Raw genomic sequence first — 25,288 nt, 5'->3', positions numbered from 1 at the left:
CACGTGCTGTCTGAGCAGATGAACTCCCCTACTGAAAGGCACACATGCAGAATGCTGTGGGGAGGTGGCAGAAACATGTTGAAAGAACTGAAAGCTAAAAGGACAAAGGGAGGCAAATCTAGATGTTTTTCAAGTGCTCACTCTTCTTCTGTGGAGATCAATGCCTAGAAAAGCTTGTGCCCCTTTCAGGACCCTTTGCTGGCCTCAGTATGTGCCTTTTTGGAATGATGTCCCTTCCACAGCCCCTTCTGGACTGGCTGCTTGCCCTGCAGCTTCAGCTGGAGCCCCACAAGTCTGTTCACATCCTACATGTGCTCGTTCCTCTGGAAAGCTGTGACTCTGATGCAGTGCAATTGCACAAAGCTGACATTTTTAACTGGTACTTGACACCAGTACTCTCTTTTCAAATCAGGCATCACTACAAGCAGCCCATTCTGCTTCCTACTTCAGCCTGGGGCAGGATGGGGATGCTTCACCAATGCCCTGCTGAGCTGGGCTCACAGCTGGGCTGAGCCTTTGGAGGAAAACAAGCCCATGATTCGAGTCCGTGTCTACCACACAGAGCTGAGGTATTTGTAGTGATCTACTAACAGCACGACCAGGACAGGCAGATGAAAAGCATTTGGAAATGCAGCCAGGAAATGTAACATACAGTAGCTGAGAGGGCATAACCAGCTCTTGAAGTCAGGTCAGCTCCTTGCCTGTGGTGGCTGCCAGGCAGTCCCAGCTGAAAGGCAGAAGACACTCACTGCATCATACTTAATACTCTCAGTGTTATCAGTAGAACTAATACTACTTGTGAAACTGCAGGTGCCCAAAAAATTTTTAACAAAGGAGTTTTACCATGTAACATTAACACAGTACCTTTCCATCTCAACACACTGATGGGGGCACAGCTCCATGCAATCCTCTCTATCTTTCTTCTTCATTTTGAACTCCTCACAGTGAATCTAACAGGAACAGGGAAGGAAAAAAAAGGAGTTTTTAAAGGGAAGTAAAAACATCAACAATCTAAGAGGAAAAAGTTAAGTAACTAATTACAGTGAGAACAGATAACAGTGTCTTGTATTTCTATTTTATTCCTCATAAACTACAAATGGTTGACAAGCAAGCCAGGAATCTACTTCCTCCTTCCCAGCACTATCCTCTGTTAAGTCCACCACTGTGTCAGGGACAGTTCTGCAAGGGCAGGAGCAACAACAATTTCTGGCTGCCGTGACAAAAATCTACCCAAGGAACAAAGCTGCGAGCTGTTGCAGGAACATTAGAAGGGTTGCAAAAAGGGCTTTTATTAACCATCCTAAAATAATCAATTATTTTTCATACTCTAGAATTCAAGTGTGTCCTTACATTGTCCAAAAAATTCCTATGCTTCATGAAGTGCCCAGTAAAACTACTGCTCCAAAATTAAGAGAATTTGAGTAATGACTGATCTAAATCACTTGGAGAGAAAATGAGCCACATGTAAGTTATTGAGCATGAGTGTGTTGTTCAAGCACTCTACAAGCTCCTAACAAGCTTCCCTCTGGTCAGGCAAGTTACTCTCCAGCACCACATTTCCAAAGAGAATGGAGACAAAAAATCCCAAACCAAGCTCCCAGAGAAAAGGGCTGCTACAGGGTAACAGTAAGCAGTCCATATTAAGATAATCCCTTGAAACTGGAGATTTTGAATTAGAACTCCAAACACGAAAAAAGCAAGCACCACCTCTCCATCTCAAGTGGAAGAAGACATTGTACAAAGAGTGAGCCAACATCATCAACCTCATCCAGAGGAATCATTCTGCTCCTGTGCTGCAGGCTGGTGACAGCCCTGGGTATGTTTCCTCAGACACCTCTAGTTCATCAGAAAAGGAGCCCAGAAGCCTTATTCTTCTCTTTTGATCAAACAATATCATTATGGTAGTTGCTAGAACTGAAAATTGACATGTTTTATAAGATCTATCTTAAGGACAGCAAGGTGACCACTGAAATGAAGAGGGGAGCCATCCAGAGTTAAACCTGCTATTTATAGGCAAATCAGTTTTCAATTACAAGTCACTCTATTGGTAACATCAACTTAATGTAAAACCACAGCTGAACATTTTACAGAAACCATGCTGCTTCATCTATGTGCAGGGCAGAAATTTAAAATGAAAGGTTGTCAGCAGAAGATCTGAGGTGTTTGGCATCCCCCACCCTTCTTAATTCCAATTCCTGCAGGCATTTCACACATTCTAAATGCATCTGGTAATCACTAATTACAAGGATCCTATTAAGAAAAAAAGGTCATTTGAGATTCATGTGAAACCTGATTCCAGTTTGTCTGAGTTTTATGAGTGTCTGTTTAATCATAACACAATCACATTGAAGTATGGAAAGATGCATTTGATTGATTTCAACGGGAGCAGCAGACACTGGGGACTAGTGAGGACTAAGCCTTATTTTGGAGTGCCTGAACTTGGCCTGTATGTGTCTGACTAAATATAAAATTTGAAAAATATTGACCTGGAATGAACACTCTACTGCCACTGAAACAACAACAACAACCCAAAAAAAAAACAAAAAAAACAAAAAAAAAACAAAAAAAAAAAAAAAAAAAAAAAAAAAACCAAAAACAAACCCTACCAAAATGACAAAAGGAAGCAGAATGAAAAAAAACTAAAACTGACCCAGAGCACCACAGAATTCAGACTGCTACTCCAGCTCTAATTTGTCCCACTGAGCTTTAACCTTTTACCAGTTTCAGATGTATTTGCCAAGCTGAGCACAGTATTGCAGCCCACATTAAAAAGATGCAGGTTAAAAGTTACTGAAAATATGTCACCTATGTTGGTAAGAGTCATGTAAGAAGCAAGCAGCACGCTGAAAAACTGGACAGGAAAAAAGTAGTGGTGAATGAACAAAAATATATTTATTTAGTTTCTGTGTTATTTCCTGGTTCTGCAGTGTGAGCCAGATTTGGGGATCCTGCTGGGGAGCTCTCTGGGGCTGCAGTGAGGACACTCTGGGTTTTCTGTGTCCCTGCTCCACTGAGCCAGGGAAACACAGAAAAAGCTACTAAAAGCTGACACGTCCCACATCCCTGTGTGGCCCAGCTGCACACCCAGGCAGCATAAACATGCATTTCTCCAGAAGCCCTGCTGCTCACACTGCTGGGGTGGGGGATGTTGTGCAGGTCTCCTGACTCTTAGTCATATGCAGATTTTGCAGCTAAAGTCCAAATCTCTGCTTGAGAAACTGAACGAAAGAGATGCAACCCAGCCGCTGTGCCCCATGCAACTGTTTGTTATTAGGACAACCAGAAGTTTTTACAACCATAATATGCAGTGTAATGCTGTAGGTTTTTATTAGATCTGGCAGACTGAAGCCTAGATGGATAAAATTCAGCTACTTCAAAGAATTAAGGCTCTGTAAAAAAGAGGGTTGTAATGGTCATGTAAAGGATTGCCCAGAATGACATAAATTTTCTGCTTTCTGTCAAGGCTTTTAAGAATAGGAACACCCTGAAGTAAAGCAGAATCAGTCCTGCTCACAGATTTATGGGGTTTTGCAATAATTGGAAATGTTTGTTAAAAAGTGTGCTGAATTTCCTTGGTGCTCACCCACCAAATTTATCACGGCTCCAAGCCCTAAGTATTTTGGAGATACACCCAGAATAGGTCAAAAAGGCACTTTTTTGGCTGGAGTATTAATTTGCATTACAAACAAGTTTCCCACATAGAAAAAACATATTTGGGGATGAAAAAAATTACATTGTTCAAGAAAAACAATGAGACTCACTAATTCTAATGAAATCTTAACTGTAAAATTGATTACAACCAGAGAGGCACTTCTCACAGTGGTGTTTCAAAATATTTTCCAAAGTGCTTTTCACAAACATCCTTACTGTAAATGTTAAATCCTGCACTGCTCTTGTCCCATTCTCTTTTTCTTTCCCCAAGTCTAATTCTAGCTTAAGAGCATCTGATGTTTCCAAACCTTTGCTCATTTTACCCAAACTTGCTCAGTAATTCACTTTTATTTAATTTGTACCAAAGCAATATTTTGCAGGAATGCAATATAAAATGAATGCCAGAGATGAGCCAGACTAAAAGTGAAAAAAAGGGGAAAGGAGATGTTTGGTTTGGTTTTCCTGTCTAGATCAACTCAGTGGTTCCATTTTACAGATCACCACCATTGCCAGACATTATCCCAGTAGAGAGAACTGAAAAGAAACAATATGCCAAATAAGTTAAAGTACATGCTAACAAAATTCACACAAGGAATAAACCCACTCATACGTAACCTTTCCAGTAATACACATTTTTCTGTTGTGAAAGCTGCAGGGCCTATCACAGCCATGCTGAGTAAACTTACCTCATTTAAGCATTACCCGTATTGCAAAACAGCTCCAAAACTAAGTGGAACAAACACCATCACCAGTGCTGTTGATAAACAAGCCAGCAGGTTACACATTATTTGTGTGTGGCTGTCATGTAGGAGGAGTGGGAGGGAGAAATGCATTATTACAGTAAACATTTCTTCAAAATGGAAGAACAACCAGAGAAATAAAAGAGCATTTGATGAAAGAGAGCCTAAACAACACTCATTGAAAATAATCTAAAACAGGAATAAAGCCTTCTAGACTTTTTTGGCATGAAGAAATCAAATTTCTGCCAACATTTCTGCCAACTCCCCCTACCTAGATATTCCCAGGTTTGTTTCTCAGAGTAGCACCTGAACCAGCCATTACCCTGCATGTCTGTCTGCCCTTTGCTGAAAATGCACACAAATGCTGCCTAGAAAAAGCCACAAACACAGCAAGATCTGCCAATTGTCTCCTCCCCCTGTTATTTCGTGATAAAGTGCTGAGACTTCAATATAAGACAGCTTCTAACCAAAATTTTCATTACAAATCTTGATTTTAGTCAAAAATAAAGAGTAGGTAGTTTCCTCAGCTCTGTCTTGCCTAATTTAATTTGGACAAAATGAAACTGGTAGCTGCCCTGTGTGATGCAGGAAGATTTAATGCTGAATACCTTAAGCTGATCTCAATATTAAGTACAATTCTCCTTGATTAAGGTAACAGTAGATTTTGAGCAGCAATCCCTGCAAAGAACTTAATTCCCAAATGTCCTCCCATGGAGCTGTGATATCCACAACTTGATAAGCAGCGTGGGTTTATGCTCCCCCATACTATGTTTGTGAAAATGCTGCTCTTGACATACACAAATTTGTGTCAGTGGCTTTAAAGCAAAACACTGCTTTACACAACAGGACCTTATACAAAATCAATACAACACTGGTTTCTTGAATTGGAACTTAGACAAAACGAATTTGCAGGCATGCTTCTCCCTTTGCCAATCAGCAAATTTCTAAGCATCTTTGAACTGAAGATCTCAAGAAGATCTGAAAGTCAGAAAATGATTCCCCAATGAGCATAAATGCCTTCTTCAAGTTGAAATCAGTTGCACAAATGCCACCAAAAAGCCACCACAGTCGTGCTCAGTCTCGGGTGACATACATTTTACATATTTACATTTGGCTCACCATGTCAGCCACTCCACACAGGCATCTGCATAAGTGAGTTTAAAGCACACAGACTCATTTGAATGGCCACAAAACACAAACTCAGTGCCAAAAATATCATGACCACACTTCCAACATTCAAAAGAAGTGACCAGAGGAAGTTGCAAATATCATCTCACCAAGCCATCAAAGACACACAGCCTACCTCAAAACACCCTCAGTATTTCTCCTGTTAAAAATGAGACTCCTCATTTTTAATACATTTAGAAGAAATCTTGTCTTCATGGCAAATGTTCAGTTCAGCTAAAGCCAAGTAGTGCATAGAGGTCTGGGTACAAATCCATGATACTTTGAGCACACTTACTGTACACAATTTCTGTGGAAGCAAATTGTTAATAGAATACAAATTATTTTTTTTAAAAACTATATAATATTTTGATAAAATAAAGCCCTTAGCATTGCTATTTTCTCATTATCTCTGTCCAATTGTAATTTGCTCAATAAATTATTTGGAGGTGGGCAAGATGGGAAGGAAGTACTTATTTGTTAAATGTCAACTGTAAACAATGCAGTTAAAAAAAAGGCTTTTTATTATTTTTTTATTATTATTATTCACTACTAAAGCACAGAGAGGAAGCTTTCAGAAAGATAAAATACAGAAGTGAAAAGGAAAAATGCTGCAGGATAAAAGCAAGATTGATAACTATGATATTCACTGATAGCACCCAAAACGTGGGGCTTTCGCTGAACAATTTTTAATAGAGATATCACTGCAGTGAAACTGATGTCCTGACAGGAAAGGACAAAACTTTCTCGTACAATCCAAACCAAGAGATAAAAGTTAGGAGGTATCAATTCCATGACTTTGGAATCAAACCTGTGCAGTATAAGGAGGTAGGATATGAAAAAGTAACAGAAAGGAGATTGCTCCAAGTACAGGAGCCACATGTCCGTAAAAAAAGGCACTGGCAACCCTAGCGACAAAAAGCAATGCACCAAAAAGAAGGGAAGTTTAACAGCAAGAAGACAAAACGAGTTGATTTAGAAAAGGAATGCAGCACTGTTCTATGTAAGATTCATGCCCTCCAAACAAGCTTCAAAATCCCAGGACAGAAAAAAAGAAAAAGGAAAAAAAAAAAAAAACCAAAACAAAAAAATCCCCCACAAACAAACAAACAAACAAACAAACAAAAAATCCAGACCAACAAAGGAGAAAGCAGAGCCCACAGAAAGGTAGGAACAATCCAACAAGCCAGTTGCAAAAAATCACTGGCATTTTTTGGCTGGCAGGAACACCAGTCCTAAACAACTCAGAAGCATATGTTACATTCCACACATTCCAGCACTCCTACACTTCTGGGTATGTGGTACTGCTGCTGCCAGAAATTTGGACTGTGCCAGCAGCATATCACGATGTCCTGAGGATCCAGAATTGAGCCAAGGGAAGACAAGAACTTTTGTTTCATTTTGGGAGGGAGGTAGAACAGTCTAGAGCTCCTATAGCTGCCACAGCACAAACAGGAATGTGCCCTCTGGCAGCAAACAACACAGGCCCTGGAAAATGGAAGTTGTAATACTGCAGCTCCAAGTATTCCTTACTCAAGGTTAGGATGCATCAAAACTTCTGAGGTGCAGCTTTAATGCCAATTTACATCCACAAGGCAAGCAAAATATCACCTAACCCATTCTCAAATGCTCTGTGGATTATAGAAAATAATTTGCAGTAGATGTCCTAATGATAGAACTGCCTAAGGAAATCCTGTGCCTGCTCCAGGGAAATTCAGTACCTCAGGGAACATCCCAAACTCCACAGAACAGATGAAACTTCTCAGCAGAAACCTTATCCAAAAAAGAGGAAACTTGGTCAAATCCAATATAGTTTCACTGAATCTTTGTACCACTAAATTTACCCCAAAATAACTGTTTCATATAGTCAGTAATATGTATGGCAATATATCTTTTACTATTGCTGTACTCTTCATTGTCCAACTTTATTCAGGAAAAGTAAATAAAAGAACATTCCTATAGTCATTCTATATAAACAGTAGGAAGAAATTACAAAGCCACTTAGGAAAAAAATAAAATATCAGGTTTTGGATTTGAGGTCTTTTTGGTAGATAGGAAGGGAAAAGAGGCACATGATTTCACTCTGAGGCTAGGAAGAGACCAACCAGTACAAATTTCCAATGAATGCAGATGTTACTCACCATATTTAGGGAAGGCGTCCGTCTCTGTACTGCCAGGTTAGGACATCCCAGTCTCAAATAAAGGCTCTCTGAATCAAATGAGAACTAAGTGGTTTGGAGTGTACCTCCAAAGTGTACCTGTGTATATATATCTCAAGGTTTAACCTACACCCCAGGCTTAAGGGAAACCCCTTTCCTAAAGTCATTCTACCATTGAGTGCACATTCATCTCTCTCAAGCACAGCCCACACAGACCTACTTGAAAGCACAGCCTGCAAGAGACCACAGAGGATTCCCTCTCATTCTTCAGATTAGCACACAACGCTTCGCCCACGCACCAGCAAGAACTGCTCTGTGGGAAAGGTGGTGGTCGAGCATGGTGGAAAAGCTGCATCAACTCGAATAGAACACAAATATCAATCTAGAAGCAGAATAATTTACTGTAAGGGGCAAATAGGTCAGGGAGCCGTTTCTAGGAATGTATTTTTAATTAGAATTTATTCTAAAGGTTTCTCTTACAGAATCAGTGCTCAGTTTGACCAGATACAGTCTCCTCATCAGCAGTGACATTCAGCTCTGCCCCTGACCAGAAACACCACCCTATCATATCTGATTTTCATTCTGAGGAAGAGCACTTGTAGAGGCGAAGGCTGCAGAAATGTCTCCCCTTCGCCAGACAAGAAGTGATGCAGCATTTTCAAGAATCTACTATTCATTCCAGGCTATAGCCCACTGCACACAGGAGTTGATTAATCAAGTTTCACAGATGATAAAAATTATCATGCTGTCACCTAGAAGTGAAAGATTCACAATAGGTAAGCTCATAAAAACACTCATCTCTAAGTCTGATTGGCGTATCAGTTTCAGTTTTGATGACAAGAAAACCTGTGCAGTTCTGCACTGAGGACTAAAAATCCTGCTGAGATTTTTAGGAGATTCCTGTTGTAACACTCATGATCTAACTGCCCTGAGAGCATTCCCATCCTCCTAGCAGAAACATCTCAGCTGCTCAGGAGAGCAGGCTGGATCTTTTTCAGTCAAAGCACTTACTGAGCTCCTCACATACACACAGCAGTCATTTGCAAATTCATGTTCAGTTCACTGCAGGTTTGTTCAAACAAAACCATTCTGGAGGCATTTGCAATTATAACAGAGGAAACAACAGGCTGGGGTTAGGATCAGGATGTGGGAAACTAAGGTCCAATTCTTTCCCCTACTTTTCCCTGAAGGGAATTTAACTGTGTTTGTACCTCCTGGATCAATGTTTTAACTGCTGGAGATGCAGGGTGATTTCTCCAGTCTTTTGCAATAGTGTTCCACTCCATATGAAGCATTTACTGTCACTTTCTCAGACAAAATACTAATGACTTCAGTTTGATGGTTCACACATTTACCAACAAGAGCTCAGATTTACTGGCTGCCTGCTTAAAATCAATTAAAAAAATGCAACAGCATCAACATCTTCCCCTTCTCAGAATAGCATTCTATACACTCAGCTCCACATCAGTCACTAGTTCTTACACTGACCTCTTGTTTAATTTTACATAAGTATTTATAAAAAGCTGAACAGCCTCGACAGGGGATGTTTGAAACCCAGCAAAGGCTTAGTGGCAAAGTGCTGGGAGGTGAATGATACATACTCAAATCCAAGCAGCAAGAGAAATCAAAGCCAAGAGGTAATCCTCTGAAGAAAAATGCTTTTCCCACTGCATGACTGAATAAGGGAATAGCATTAAATATTATTCAGCAATGCATTCACACAGAATACAGTGAATTTAGCCTTCTATGTTTTTGGCTTTCACTGCTTTCAAACACAGTTTTCACCTTTGGACTGAGCAACATTCTTAATTGCAATGGGACTGGAAATAGTTCAGGGCATGGTTGTCATTTTGTCATCATCTGTCAGCTCAACAATGATGGGGCTAAATTAAAACTTTGCATGAGTGTACCTCCTGGATTTTTTATCCATCACCTGTTCAACAGAACCACTGTGGTTTCTGCCAGGGACACCAGGAAGAGCCACTTTCCTCCTCATGCAGGACAAGGCAATGCCAGGACTGTAAAGGCTTTAAGGTCAGGTGCCTTCTTATGCCACCCCAGGAGCTAAGAGAAGTTACTAAAGATGAGAATTGGTTCTGAGAAGCATTCCCCAAATAAAATACAAACCAGAAATATTTTAACTGGAGTCCTTCTGAGCCTGGACATTTCCTGTTCTGCCGGGCTACTCCAAGCACCAGCCATGCCCAAAGCAGGCTCAGGCAGGGATGTGATGCTCCATCTGTGCAGTAGAGGTTAACAGGGCACAGCATCCTTCCTGCTTCCAGAGAAGAGGAGATGAAGATGTGGGCCCTTCCTTTCTTGTTAACAGCAGCTTCACAGCCCTCTGACTCAAACAATTAGAGGGTTTTCTTTATTACCTCCTGTAAACATTGGTGATATGAAAGTGTTGACATTTTCAGCACAGCAAGGCAGGCACAACAAAGTGTTTAGTGGAGGCAGAGAAAAGCAGTCAATGGAAAATTTGAAGGGGGAATCCTGTCTTTTAGCCTCCAGTGGAAAACTGTGGGAGTACAGCAGAAATCACCTTTTTACCTGACTTTCCCACTGCCCCCATTCAGAAGAAGAAAACCCCTTTGGCTACACCACACAAAACTAATAAAAATTTCATTGTTTCTTAGGCATATCCAAACCACTTATCTAGAAAAAGGCCAAGCTGGATGGCTGCCATTCAAATTATTTTATTGTCCACCGAAGAACTGCTTGTTTAGGGGCTTCCCATAGGGGAAAAATAAGGAAATTAGTTAGAGAAAATTTAATATAATGTAAAGACAACAGCTTAAAGTACCAGATCCTTGGTGATTTGTAAAGGGCTTAATTGACATGTAAATATTATTCAGGAGAGAAAAGACCACTACAAAGAAGAAAGAAGACTTGGGGGGGGGGGGGGGGGAAGCAATTTCAATAGTGCTAAAAACACTTTGGGACTCCAGTATTCTGGAGAGGCAACTTAAGACAGATTTGCTGCCCAGAAATGTTCTCAGATTTAGCATGAAGCTGACACTTTGATACCACACTTAGGGCATTAGGAGACTGTTCTGCTGAAACAAGGCAGCCTGCTGTCCTCCACATAAGCCTTACTTACTCACTGGCTGTCTGCAGATGTCCTCCTCTCTCTCTGGTGCATGAATGAGAACTGCTCCCATGCACTCCAGGCTTTCTCAAGCTAAAATTCTCCCCTCTGCTTCATTCACAAATAGGCTGGCTGCTCTTTTTTAGTTACCTATGTCTTGAACAGGTTCACGTCAGATCAAGAAGTAGCAGTGAGACAGCCAGTCCCAGCTGTCAGGTTTTTGAAGTGAACTAAACACTTAAAGGTGAGGTTCTCTCTTACCCACTCTTCATACAGTATTAAAATATATTTTTGTGCTCACAGAAGTGGCTTTCTGAGGGAGGGAGATGCTGCTACCCAGCTCTACCCTAAATTTTAGTGAACTGCTTTGATTTTAGTTTGGACTAAAACAGCTTTTGCCTGAGATGTATTAAAAGTTAAGGCACTTCCCACCCATTTTGTTCCTGCTCACTGTGTGGCTTTACTGCTTAGCTGTGAACAGAAGACCACCCACAGCAAAATCTCTCTTCCTTATGGAAAAATTGGAAATGCCACAGCTCCTTTATGAGGTCTTACATGGTGATTCTATGAATTCTTTACTTTTACTCAAATATATTATGCTACTTCACTGGATTTTCCTGAAGATGCTCATGAAGTTGATATAACATCAAGTATGAAAACAGGCTTTGCATCAGGCCAGCAGCAGTTTCCAGCAGGAACAAAGTTTGTGGGATCATGGGAACATCCTTTTTTTGTGTTGGTGGGAACATCCCTTCCATGACATTTGTGAACCCCACAAACTTTAAGCATGCAGCTTAGCATCAGGAAGTTTTGACTACAAAACTTTTTTTTCTTGGCAATAAGGCCACCTTGAGCTGGTTTCCCACCCACTGGTCTCTACCACTACAATTTTTACTGAAGTACTGCAGTGTTTAAATTCTGGTTCAATTTGTAATTAAACCTAATTTTAAGCAGTGTCTAAATCCTCCAAAAAAGCATTTTCTCTTTCTGCATCAGCTTCTGAGAGATTTCTTCCCTATCCATACACACTTTCACCTGCTTGCCAATTACCAAGAGAGAAAAGTCAGCCCTGGAGCTATACTAAATTTACTACTCTCTACGTCAATGAAATCTTAAAGCAACGTTTAGTGGTTTGACAGAAAAGTGTCCTTTACTACATGGAGACATGGTATTTTTGCAGGAAGCAAAGCATTTTCACCCAGATTCAGGGACTGCCAAAACCTGCAAGTTGCAGACACTTCCCTGCCTTTTGCTATTTCTTGGCTGAGCTGCAAAAATAAAATCAGACACAGATCTCAGAGGACTCAATTTTCTCAACAACTTCATCTACTACAAAACGAAGTTTTTCTGGTCTCTGATTTTTATCTCAGCAGCAAGGAGTGCAATGAGCTATTATGTTCACCCAGAACAGTGGATACCTCCACAGAAAGGCCTGAGAATGGAATAACGTGATAGACAACAACATGAATCTGGCTTAAAAGTGAAAGGAAAAAGGAAGCAAAGGAAGCAAAGTAAGAAAAGGAAGAAAGGAAATAACTCTGATGTACCCAGTGAGAGATGGCATTTGCCCTCAGTACAGGTGGCTGAATAGAGGAAGATGCCTCCACCTGGGTTTGCAGCTGACCAAGGGCAAAGAGAAGTGAGGCTATCTCAGAGAAATACTGTGGGGATACAGCAGAAATCACCTTTTTTGGTATCCTGGCTGTTGGTGGACAGGAAGAAAGGTACCTTGGAGGAGAGGAAGGTGGGGAGATGTGACATCTACATTTCAGATGAGAATTGTACTCTTTCCCAGCTCCTCTGGAGGATATGATGACCTTTCATAAGTACAAGCATTCACCATAGCATTGAAGCAGAAGCTGTCCACCCCACCTTCCCCATGAAGCATATGAATCTAATTTTCCCTTTTTGTGAAACCAAGAGTAATACCTGCTTACAACTCTGCAATATTGTTCTCCAAGTGTGTGGTAAAGCTAATAACCACACAAGAGAGAGCTCTCTGGTTGTTAGAAGCCAGATCCAAATATTCCTAAGGCAGCTCTCCATCACATAAGCCTGTAGACACACACACACAAATCTATAAAGGCAAACACTCCCATATATCCTACAAGCAAACTGCCCTAGAGTTGTTGCCTGTTACCAAACAAAAGGACTATAAAAATGAAGGAACTCCTGATCTTAGGCTGCTACTTCCACCTCATATGACCTTAATTTTATGGAAACTGTACCCTTGCGTTATTTAGATTTTACTCATAAAACATAGAGGCAATGTATAGGCATTGGGGAATAATCAAGAAAAATGTAAAACTTCTTTGAACAGCAAAGAAAAAAGTTGTTAAAATGATTAATTTTTATAAATGATGTAAGGAAAAGCCATTTGCTGGAGTGGAGATAAGGTGTTTTTTTTCTTTTCTATTTTCCTTTAAGAAGGAAAAAAAAAAGAAAAAAACAAGTTCTTGGAACACTGAAATGTTGTAGCAAACAAAGTTCTACTTTCCTTATGTACTTCCCCAGCAATTATAACCTAGGAAAAACTTTAAACACTGAGGATTGTTTTGTAATGTAGGGATATTTATCCACCTATTACTCATGACCTTACTCTAAGCTTCTGCAGTTCTCTGTGCATCCTATTTTGAAGGAAGCCTTAAACCACAGCAGAGTGCCCATGAGTCTGACAGATTACTACTTGTAAGTTTTCTAAATGTTTGCAAGCATTCAAGGTTAGTTCAACCTAAACTCCTAAAAAAGCATATTCAGCCTTTGGTCCTGTTACCTGAGAGGATTGCAGGCAAGCAAATCAGGCATTACAGGGCATTGCTACAGGATTCTGAGTCTTCAGTATTAAGTACTTTTGGAGAGATGCAAACCCAAAAGCATTTTGGGGGTTGAGGGATGAAGCTGTGTCCTCCCATTCAGCACAGGCACTCCTGTCAGGAAGTTAGGAACTGACTGTCTCCCAGTCTGGTTCAGAGCAAGGCCTTTTCCAAGCATTCTTCCTAAGGAAAACCCCCAACTTCAGCTCAGAGTGTTTTTTTTAATTGCTGTCTTTCTTACAGCATTAGCCAAAGGCTATGGGAAATTCTACATCTTTGTGGCTTTTATTAACTTATTTCCTTTCCAGCAATATGCTGTAAAACCAGTAGTGAGACTCTCTTTAAACTCGAGTCTTACCGTGGCACTATCAGCAGCCTCATGGTGCTTTTCAATGCTTAATAATCACAGCCTTCTATACCTTAATATTGAACACATTGATACAAAATATCTTTAAATGGTGTCTTTTGTAATTAGGGGGATTGTTTTGCTGTAGCCTGCAGAAGTTCTCAGGTGAATTCTGAAAATAAGGAAGGAAATCCAGAGCTGAAAGAGGGTGCAAAGTCAGCATTCACAGGATAGACATGGATTACCTGCATTCCTGATAGGACCAAAGCCTACCTCAAATTACAATCTCCATCTCCTGTATGCACACACAGGGATTTGGAAATTGGTCAAAACTCCAGCATGACAGAGTTCTGCAGCAGTTATTTCAGATGAAAGAAAGTGATAGACTATGGTTTCAGAACACTGCAGCTTAAAGCAGCAGGGCTAAACCAACAGTAATATAGATATGAGGATAGCCAGATTTACAGTGAAGGAAGAAAATTGAAAGCAATCTTCCATGTCTAAAAGAACCATTCTTAAAGCGATTCAGTTTTGAATCCCTAATGAACATACACAGACACACAAAAAAGCCCAAACCAAACTATGCTTCTTGCTGAATGGATTTTAATATCCTTTGCTAGAAACAGACAAACTAATATGGTTTGGGGGTTGTTTTTTGCTTCTTTAAGCTCAGCTTCAGAGATGTAGGAGGAGGGTTTGGGGAAGGCAGTCTAGGGTTGCCATGGGAAGCAGCAGTTGTATGAGTTCTCCACCCCCTTTTGTAAGAGAATTGTACCCTCCCCCTGTCCTGTCAGTTATTGTTCAAGTCTGCCCCTTAGCCTAGAATCTTCTCTGTTCCACGTTTTCCCTTTGGTTCTTCCACCAAGAACACTCCTTTCCCTTTTCCCCACTGGTTAATGTTATATTTCCCCTCCCTTTAGCCTTTTCCCGATTGTACCCTCGTATGCTAAACCCTCCTACCCTTACGCAGTTAAAAGAATCCTCACCCCGCCCCTCGGGGCTCTCGGAACCTGCCTCCCTTCTGCTTCGTGGTCTCCCTGTCTGCCCCTTCTGCGACCCTTCAATAAACGAGCAGGATTTCAGCAGCCCGAGTGTCCCTCCCGTTCTTCTGGTGGACCCTCAGATGTACCAGCTATCCGAGCTTCGAGTGGCTACAAGCCCCCATGGCTCGGCACAGAGACACAGAACTGCTTTTCAGCTAGAGGTGGGTTTTGCTCTATTAGACTTCTAAGCTGCTTACTTGTTACTGGAATTGCCATTAGGTCCCTAGTAAACAAATTAGCAGCAACACTGCTTGCTCACCCTACAACTCGCCCAGACCTTTCTCTGCTTTCAACTGCAACCTACGCAATGGAACAGGGTTCTATTTTAGCAATAATACAATTTCATAGTTGGAATCCCCTTCAGTTTGAAGCAAACAGCAGCAGTGACTCATCACAAGGCATTTTTTTAAAAAAGGGGGATTTCCTACTGAACTAAAGCACCAATGAACATCACAGGAGGCAAAAATCATCAAAGATCACAGTAAAGAAGGAGGCCAAGGATTCCTCAGGGAGGCAATACAACTACAGAAAAAAAAGGCTTTTATTTCAGCTGGAGACTCACAATCCAAACTGGATTTGTTATTCTAAAACTGAAACAAGACACAAACCAGAGCGTGAGGCTTCACTCCGAAACCCAGCTGAGCCAACACAGTACTGCTTTCAGCAACCAGCAGTGGTTTTGGAGCTTTTGATTCATTCTGGATTCTGGCAGGGACAGAGCCATCAAACATATAATCTTCAATATGATACCTGACAGAGAACTAGGCTTGGTTTAACTGCTGAACCAGGCAGTAGAGGGAAACGCGATCATTCCTCAATACCTGGGCTCCTTCCATGACTCACAGCCACGCACTCTGCTGCTTTCAGTAAGTATGAAGGTCACTTTCAAGTTACTGTTTCTAGTAAAGATAAACTCCCCTGCACAGTGAAGGCAGGAGAGTAGTTGCAAACTATGTGGGCTGTTTCCTATGTAGGCTGTTCATAGGAAGGGGCTGCCTCCTGCCTTGAATACAGATCCCAGCAATCAGGATTTTTAGTAACTGGGTGTTTGCCCAATGGGTGAGGCTTTCAGAGCACTGGCACACCAGGAAGTTTGCAGTGGCATCACGTTTTTGGAGAAAGATCAGCAGGCAGAGCCTGAACCCAGGGTTGTTCTGCCACTGGACCACAGTGCTACCTCACCAAGTCACAACTTCTGTCTGCTTCAGTCCAGGAGAGAATGAAAACTGCCCAGCTTCATGGCCCTCCTGCACTCAGCCCCCCAACAAGAGCTGCTTTAGGTATCAGCTTTGTACTAAGTTTGGCTACAAAAGTTCTAATTCTTCACTACAGAGTGATGGAAACTGGAGGCAACACCAGCAGGCCAATCTGTCTTCTGCCTCTGCCCTCTACCTATGCTATCTGCATGCAAAAAAACCACCACAAAACTGAGCAACAATTCAAATATCTCACATTCAAATGCCAGGCATGGAAAGCAAGAAGCAGGCAGTATCAACATACATGAACTAAAAGGAAAGCAATATAAGGGGAATAAAACAGCTCCATTTCTCCACAAGAGCTGCAGAAGAAGACCTGGCCAAAAGCTCCCCTAACTTGTTTGTGTATTATTAATTACTATATAAATTAGAGATCAAACTCACCCCTTTGTAAAGCTGTTATTCTTGCACAGCAGAGTTTTGTGGAAGGTCTTTGAATAGAAGAGGTCCTCTGGACTGAGTCATAGATTCAGTTGTTAGAGACCCCTTTTTACCTTTCTCAGGCTCAGCTGGCCCAGTGCTTCCATCTAGGGAAAAGTCATGGAAACAAAGAACACTCTCAATGGAATCAAGGGCATCAATAAAATGACTAATCACACAACTCCACAGAAGCCTGCAGTGGCTAAGGGAAGGGTAGAAAGACAGAGGCACCAAGCATGCAAGGGAAGGAACGACTGAGTGTTTAGACAAAAAAAAAAAAAATCAGTTCAGCTGGGGTGTGCTGGAAGACAACCACAACATTTTCTAGACATCTCCAATTCCTCCTTCTCAGTCAGTAAAGATCAAGCTAAATTTCCATTCATTATACTTATGCACAGGCAGAAGAAATATTCTTCTGCAAGTAAGAAACAGTAAATCTTTTTCAAATCTCTTTTCAGTCCTCTTTCCCAAATTCTCTTCATGTAGCAATTTATCTTGCTACATCTCCCATCTCCCCCGCTATAATCTCCACACCCATAGGCCCAGCAATAAAAATTCAAATTTTTATTTGGTTCAAATTATTTCAATTTGGTTCAAATTTTTCTTAAAAACTGGTCTGTCTTAAAAAAACCCTTCTCTGTTCCCCCAGGGTTAGCTGGGATTCATCTTCTGACCAACACAAGGCATTTTTAAATGCCAGATGGGTGAATCTGCAACCAGCATAGAACTTTAAGAACATAAAAGAGATCCATTATTTTACGTTCACTACAGTAGATTTTGGTTACCCCCAGACTTGGTCATTTCCACAAAATGAGAGCGAGCAACAGGAAACAAATCTTTCAACACATCTAGCCAAAACAGTTATCCAGTATCTTGCCAATAGGAAAAAACATCTTCCCAGTAAGTGAAAATCACCAGAAGGTTCTAAGAATGAATTACTGGATAATGAAATATCGATTAAAATTCTCTAAATACTCATTTTTGATGAGAATTTTTTTAATTGTTCAGGATATTTCTCCTGGCCAGTTTTTCCTCAGAACATCAAACCTTTACCAGGTAGGGCAACAAGCTGTGTACTGAGTACATCCAAATCATGCCAGCTGCAGCTGAATTGCAACACTCCCATATCTTACTGTTTCACTAGAAAGCGAATCTGAATATGTTTATTTCTAAAAGTTAAATTTTATTTCTAGATAATATTATCCACAATGGTTTAACACCTCAATGGACTAAGGAAGGACAACTTCAACATGAGAAAGTTTATCTGTATAGTTTATTTTTATAGTTAATTATAGGTGAGTTCAGAGGTTTAAGTGTATCCTACTATTTGGGCAGCTTTTTGCACAACAAACCTTGCAGTTTATTCCTTCCCCAAAAAAAGTTGTAGGCGATTCTGTGAAACATCCCACAAGGTGTCACTAGAGATTCATCACCCAAAATACTCCTCGAACGCCCTTCCCTATCCTTGCTCCCCCTTCCTTGGAAACATGTTAGACATCTTTGGAACGGTAAGAGAAAGATCAGAATGCCTGAGCAGGAGCGTCCTGGTCCAGCGGGGCCTTTCAGCTGTAAGCAGCAAGGCAATGATTTGAACAGTAAATGAACCGAGTACACACAGATCAATGGGAAATGCAAATAACTTCAGGCATCAAGTTTAATGAACTACTAAAATTCACCCTAATACAGAAAAAGAAATAAAATCAATCGTCAGCTCTGCCTCAGTTCCATGCTAATGTTAGAAAAGATGGTTTGTCTCATTTTGTTTTGATCATTTACAGTTCCATGCCCATCTTTCACACCTAACCCTGAAAACTACACAGATGTCTTGCCGAAATCTGCTATCAGATATAATTACATGTTTGCTCCTCATTTACAGTTATCATTACCTTTCTATTGAACACTGCATGAACACAGCATGAATTCAAAACTTCTGTGCTGGATTGAAAAAGAATATCCCCCCTGTATTTCCCTTTCTTGAAGAAAACACCCAGATCTCACTTGAGAGAAGGGTTGCTCAACATTTGAAAACCATCTCCGACACAGCTCTCAGGCAGAAATTACAATCCAGTATTTAATTTTTCATAGTCTCTAAAAACCAGTAGGATTTGGAGCCTTAGAAGATGACATAATTACTCACAGGTGAACAGAGGCACAGCTGACCCAGCACTCACCTGCTCCCCAAGTACACCAGGTGTAAGGACTTACCTTGCCTATTGCCTGGCAGACACACAGCTGCAGCACATCTTCTAGGAACAAAGTTCCAGGAGCACTTGGGATCTCCAAAATAGATTTAAAAAACCAGGAAGGAATAACATGGCTACTCTAAATTTACATGGGAGAGGAAAATACCACATGCCAAGAAAACTAACATGAATGTGTTCCAAAAAAAAAAAAAAAAAAAAAAAGCAAGCCAGTATTTGCCTTGCTTTTCACAAGGTTATCAAATATTTCCATTCAAAAGAGCTGATTACTGCAAATTCAGAAAGTTCCTTTGCCTGTACTTTGCAAACAAATCACTTTTGTGGTTATGTCCTTCTCTGCTCCTCCCTCCTCATCAGTAAAGTGGGTTTATTCTACTTCAGACTTTATGAACACACATCAATATCTCACTGAAAAAATATTATCATTCCATGAACAAATTATGAAAAGACTTTACACTTTCTTACATGGCTTGTGTTACCTTGGATAGCCAGGAGTCCTATCTTCCATTTACATTCTTAAGAAGTGCAAATAATAATATCTTCATTTGTCCTAGTATTTGTAGAGCCTTAAATCACTATGGCAAGACTTGTATTTTACAGCTGATCTTGACAGGCTGCTAAATTTGTTTCCCTGCACAAGGGTATTTTTTGCTTTTTTTAAACTTTAACAGCAAAGTTCTTCCACTCCCTTTGAGAATTTAGAGGGCTTTTTTTAGTGTGCATAAAATGTTTAAACTAGTATCTGTGAAGACTGTAACAAAACCAAATCACTTTTTGAGACCCTTTATATTTTTAAGTTCACCGTTTAGGAACTGAGATTTCTCCTGACTGCTAATAAATAACAGTTTTTTCTCTCCCCTTTCCATTTCCCGTTTGGCTTCCCTCCACTATATCCCCAGATTTGGGAAGGGGGATACCTACAGCTACATGCTTTTTAGTACATTCAGGGGAATCTGGAAATGATTTGTCTGAAGGATTTCAGAGAGCCTTGATCTCAATAATTTTTTTTTGTAGATCCATTCACTAATTTGTATTTCAAATGCTCAGCTTCAAAAACAAGAGAGATCTAAGAGTGGTATTTATTTGTTTTGGCAAACAAGTTTGCAAAGCAAAAGGGATGACTTCTAGATGAAAATTTAAACATCTGAGATACAATAAAACCAATTTTGACTGTGTTTATATAATTGGTCCTTGTTCATTCATGAGCTCCAACTACTTTTCAAAGCACTATTTCTCAAAGGAAAAAAAATTCAACACCTCTCTCCATGTTTCTCCCTAATCCTAGGGAAAGAAGAACTCTATCAAACCCTTACCAAGTCCTGCCATGAAATACATGCTTCCAAACAATTCCCTAGGGAGGGACTGAAAGAGCTCGGCTTTTCATGTGCAGCGACGGTGCCATCTACAGCCCGAGTGAGGCCACAACCACCCCACCCAGCAGCTGGAGCCACAGAGAGCTTCCAGATGTGCTTTTGCCACATATCTGCTCCTCCAAAATTCAAGTCTGCCTGAGGATGAAACTTTAATATGATATTTAATACTGATATTTAGTAGGATATATTTTATACTTTATCCATGGAGACACTAAATATTTTCTAGCTGTTTATTCTCAGGCTGCCTGGTTTTTAAGATTCTTCAGTTATGGACTGAACTCACCAATAGCTAAATTGGGTGTTTAGCAGATGTTTCTATGGAAACCATGTGTTAGAGGCAAGAAGCAGAAGAGTGTTATATTTCTGTTGTCACACACACACACAAAAGACACTGCACAGAGTTGTCAGACTACCAAAATAAAGTTATTGGACCTTTTTACAAGCCATCGTTTAGCTGTCATCTGTACAATAAAGACTGACATCTATACTTCTTATTTAAAGGAAAAAAAAAAAAAAAAAAAACAAAAAACAACTCTCCCAGTGCAGCTGGCACGTTATTGAGAAGCTCCACTTCCTAGGAATTAGAAATTTGTAAAGTCAAAGAAAGAAATATTAAAATGGAAATATGTCAATAAGCAGCCTGATAAATAAAATGTCAATATATAAAGTTAATTCAGAAACAAAATATACACATGCAAGCCTAATGTTACCAGTAGAGTAGGCAAGGTCTTTCCAAGGGTGCCTGAAATAAGGACTGGAAATACAGTTTGTTATCTGATAATTAGACTTTATGGAATAAAAATTCCAAACCACAGAGCTGCTTCACTTTGTTCTCAAAATTCACTACCTGATTATTCTAATCTGTATAAATGAGATAAGGTCACAAGGAGTTGCTTCAGGGAAAGCAAAAGAGGGAAAAAAAAGAGTAAAAAGGTAAAACAAACCAATGAGATACAAAAAAAAAGGAGCAAGGCAAATGGCAGAAGTCAAAGCTCAATTTCCTACTAAACCAAGCTGAGTTGTTGGGAAAAGAGGGATCTTAAGCCAAGGCAGCTGCAGAGTTCAGTGACACCATGAAAGCAGAAGATTCTCAGGGATGCCAACAAGCAGAGCAGAGTAGCCTTGATACAAATCGAGAACTATAATTCAGCCTCGTCCCACACACTCCAATCAGCAGCTTCTTCACCTCGCACAATAGAATCTGGACACTAGGGAAAGGCAGCTTAAAAAGTAATTAAGAAGAAAATTTTTTTTAAATGCCAAACATGCTGACCTTTTTCTTTTACAAGTAGAAAGATTATTTAGGAATTTTTTTTCCTAAAATATTTGAAATCTTTTTCCCCTCCAGTGTGATGGATCTGTAAGTCAGTGCACTCTGCTTTATTAAGTCAGTCAAGAATTTATTTGTCAACACTGGAAAATACAGTTCAACCCTGACTAATTTTTGCTTGGGCAAGCCATTGAGGCAGAAAATGAAATTAAAAGATTGCACCTGTGATACCACAGGAGAACTATCCCTGATCCTGCAGCAGTTCTATGTCCATACATTAGAATATTTATCAAGGTGGCATAAATGCAAATAGCAAGGATGCCTGTTTCAGATGGGAAAATGAAATGGATTTACAAATCAGATGCCAGAGCACTGAAAAAGCCTGAAAGCTTTCTCATGAATTTCCAAGATGTAACAAGAGATTTATGAAGACTGTGCCATAAATTTTAAATCAATTAATTAAGGTTTTGCTCAGGAGCATGGGGAAAGATGGTGTAAGACCATGCAATTTAATAAAGCATGAAAAAGATTAGAGACTGAGAAAAAAAGGACCATGTCCAAGGGAACAGTAAATTCACCTGAGGAGAGTGAATCCTGAGAAACCCTGGTGAAATTAATTTAGAAAAAAAAAATAGTGATGGCATTGGAAAGAGCAAATGAAAACTAGAAGGCTGTAAAGAGATTTCAACAGAAACTTAAAAAATATACATTTTCCTCTAAGAAGTGCTAATGTAAAAAGCTTTTCAATGCAAGCACATTATGTCATTTTAGGACAGAGACCCCTCTCATAAACTGAACATAATCCACAATATGTTTGGGGAAAAAGTTTTATGATTATTTCTCCAAAGAATAAGAAATAAGCAGAAGTTTCTGCTTTGTGGGGAAAAAAAAAAAAAAAAGGAAAATGCAAGGAAGTAAGAGTTTTTCATGGAAAGCTTTGTATTACTCCACAGGAGGCTGAGAAGCAAAATTCAACCATTTTCAGGCAGCAAGACATCTTTTCAAGTCTGGGTTGGCATTTTAAGCACCTTACAGGGCAGAGATGCAATTGGTAGAAGTTTGTTTGTATCTCTTCTAGATACAAACAAACCTACCTCTTTTACGAATGCATTAAGTACATACAAATATCCTTAAACCTTCTCAAAAACAAGCCTGGCTTGTAGGACCCTGGCTTGTTTGTTTTGTAGCAAAACAAACATTGTGTGACCCTAACTTGTAGGACTGCGAGTCTGTATTTTTTGGAATGAAAGGAACTAGGTTTTACTGCTTTTGACTGAGCAGGTTTTGTTGTACTGATGTGGATGAGGAGGTGGGGAGAGATTAAACCCTTGTAATAAATCAGCACGTGACCCTTCATCTCAAACCACACCAGTGTTTAAAATAACTTCATAATCCATCAGCTTCACTGGAGCTTCAACAGAGAAAACTAATGATGGCATGAATGTCCAGCAGTAGTCCTGGAAGCTAGTTTTGAGGGGTAAAGCAGGACTTGGGAGTATAGAAAGAAATACAGAGATTGTTATGTCAGTATTTCTGAGGGGATATACACAATCTAACCTCTTTAGTGTTAAAAGTGATTTTAACACTAAAGTGTTTAGTAAAATCACTAAATCACTTTAGTGATTTAGTATTAAATCACATTTACCTGTCTCCTCCTCAGGCTGGCAATGCTCCTGGTCCCTTCCACTATTCCCAACTTGAGAGGCACTAAAAGGGCAGGTTCCACTCTTCCCAGGCTTTTGCTGTGTGTACTGAGATGCTGTTCTGTTCATAGAACTGCTCTCTGAATACAGCTCCTAAACTCTCCCAATTTTTCTAACACTCAGATCAACTCTAATCTATATAAAAATACAGCTTGCCATGATTATCTTCCTCTCCCATCTCTCCAAGTCAACAGCTCCACTAAATCCTTTCCTCTACTTATTCCTTTCCTACTTTTTTCTTTTTTCTGGGCAATAATAATCTAGATCTCCTCTGCAATGTATTTCTCTGATCTCTCAGGTGTCCCTTTCACTCTGCTGGATCACTTGTTTCAAAGGCTTTTGTCATGCTCAAAGACTCTGCCAGCAGCACATGCACTGCACGTGAGCTAATCCTGTCATCAGCACGCAGACAGGGCTAACACATCTCCAGGCTGAGAATTTATGTACTTACTCCCTGGATGCAGGCACATCACACATCTCTGCTGCTTTGGCAGTCATTGGTAATTGGTTATTCCTTGGAACAGGCCGATATTGGATATTTTTCAATTGCTACTGTTACAGGTACTGAGAGGATTCACTCCCTTCTACTCACTGTCTCCCTCGTAAATACTTTGGTATCAGTTGAACAAGCTGACACATCTGACACTTTTTCCTCATCCATTCAATTTCCAGAGTCTCTGTTCAGTTGAATGTGTCCTTTCAGGCTCCTGTCTTCATCAGCCTGTCAGTCCCTGGCATCATCTCACTGCAACTTAAAGGCTTAGACCCCTGCAGCTGAGAATAAAAGAAGTTTCTCTTTAATTTTATCAAAGAAACTACAAGTAATTCATAACTAAGATAATAAAAAACTTGAAGAAACATTTTTCCTCAAAGAACATGACAGCTTTGATAAATATTCTCAGTTCAGGGAAGTGAGAGTGGTTATTTTTTTCTGTTCTCTGATAAATTCATTAGCCCAAAATATTTTTGTGATCAAATGAACCATGCAATTCTGTTACTGGAAGATAGAAATAAGCACAGGCAGGCTGAGGGACAGCAGGGTTTTTCCTGGTTTGAAGCACTCAGCTACAGTCACACACAGGGTAGAAGCCACTGCAAGGGATAGAGTAACCAGACTGGACTCAAAACTGACACACTTCAACAGAACAACTGGTTTTGCTGGCTAAATCAAAGCTTAAGCTCTGACAGATTTAAAAAACAATGGGCAAAATCCTGGTGGTGCTTACACCAATAATGGATCTTTTATTCCCTGCAGCCAGGACAAGATTACCTGGCTTCAAGACAACTACTCTGTCAAAAATGCATAAATAATATAATTACCATTAAGAACAGTATGGGAACTATCTCTTTTATTTTGGTTTATATTTAATCTAACCATAGCCTCATACATCTGTGCTGAAACGTCTCTTCTACCAAGAGATTGGACTTTTCTTTCTCTTTCTCACCTTATTCTGTAAAATCCTTTAAATCACAGCTCTCAGGATTACAGGAGCAGCTGACACCTGTAACAGGACTGGAATTTCATCACTAAAGAGGCACAGATAAGCTCACATGAATCTTTAAACAAAGAGACTCAAAGTGAAGTCCACAGCAGATATCCCCTAGTGCAAAACAGCACCAACAAAGCCATAAAGGAACTTTAATGAAAATAAAATTAATACTACAACAGTTATTCATTGACACAACATTTTATGATACATCAGAAGAAGCAGGGAAGACAAAACAAAAACATAAGATACTTGGAAGTTCTAGTTAAATGTTTGTTAAAATCTGTCACTGAAATTAGCAGTGCAAATAAATAAATGGATTAAAATAAATTAGTTTTCAGTCACAGATTCTATCCAAACACAGAGTTCTCACCATATGGCAGTTAAACTTTATATCTGCTGAAGAAAACTATGATAATAACCATTAAGACCATTAAGGTCTTAATTCCTGGCCCTCAGGACAAATCAGGAGCTTTCTGTCATTGCACAGGAGTGTATCATATATAATATAAAAAACACACATGTAAGCGGAGTGTGTCACAAACCCATTGCAATCTGTAGACATTAGAGA

The 25,288-nt window shown here is 40.0% G+C and overlaps 1 protein-coding gene across 3 annotated transcripts in view; it reads right to left on the bottom strand.

Moving 5' to 3' along the window:
• Nucleotides 1–25,287, bottom strand: part of TNIP3 (TNFAIP3 interacting protein 3) — a 57,075-nt gene extending 31,788 nt beyond the window's left edge. Inside the window, exons 1-3 of one of the 3 annotated variants that reach the window (XM_053976274.1) lie at nucleotides 24,676–25,287; nucleotides 23,823–24,004; nucleotides 865–950 (exon numbers count right to left, since the gene is read on the bottom strand). In XM_053976274.1, the coding sequence (XP_053832249.1) occupies nucleotides 865–950; nucleotides 23,823–23,891 (155 nt within the window). In that variant the 5' untranslated portion in view covers nucleotides 23,892–24,004; nucleotides 24,676–25,287. Of the gene's footprint in view, nucleotides 1–864; nucleotides 951–7,696; nucleotides 7,764–16,647; nucleotides 16,892–23,822; nucleotides 24,005–24,675 lie in introns of those variants that run through there. The other 2 variants (XM_053976276.1, XM_053976275.1) reach the window with 2 other exon arrangements.
• Between the last annotated feature and the right edge of the window lies 1 nt (nucleotide 25,288).

Source organism: Vidua macroura, chromosome 4, assembly GCF_024509145.1.
Source record: "Vidua macroura isolate BioBank_ID:100142 chromosome 4, ASM2450914v1, whole genome shotgun sequence".
Classification (NCBI taxonomy): domain Eukaryota; kingdom Metazoa; phylum Chordata; class Aves; order Passeriformes; family Viduidae; genus Vidua; species Vidua macroura.
Note: the sequence above shows the minus strand (reverse complement) of the source record. Positions and strands in the feature narration are given on the sequence as shown.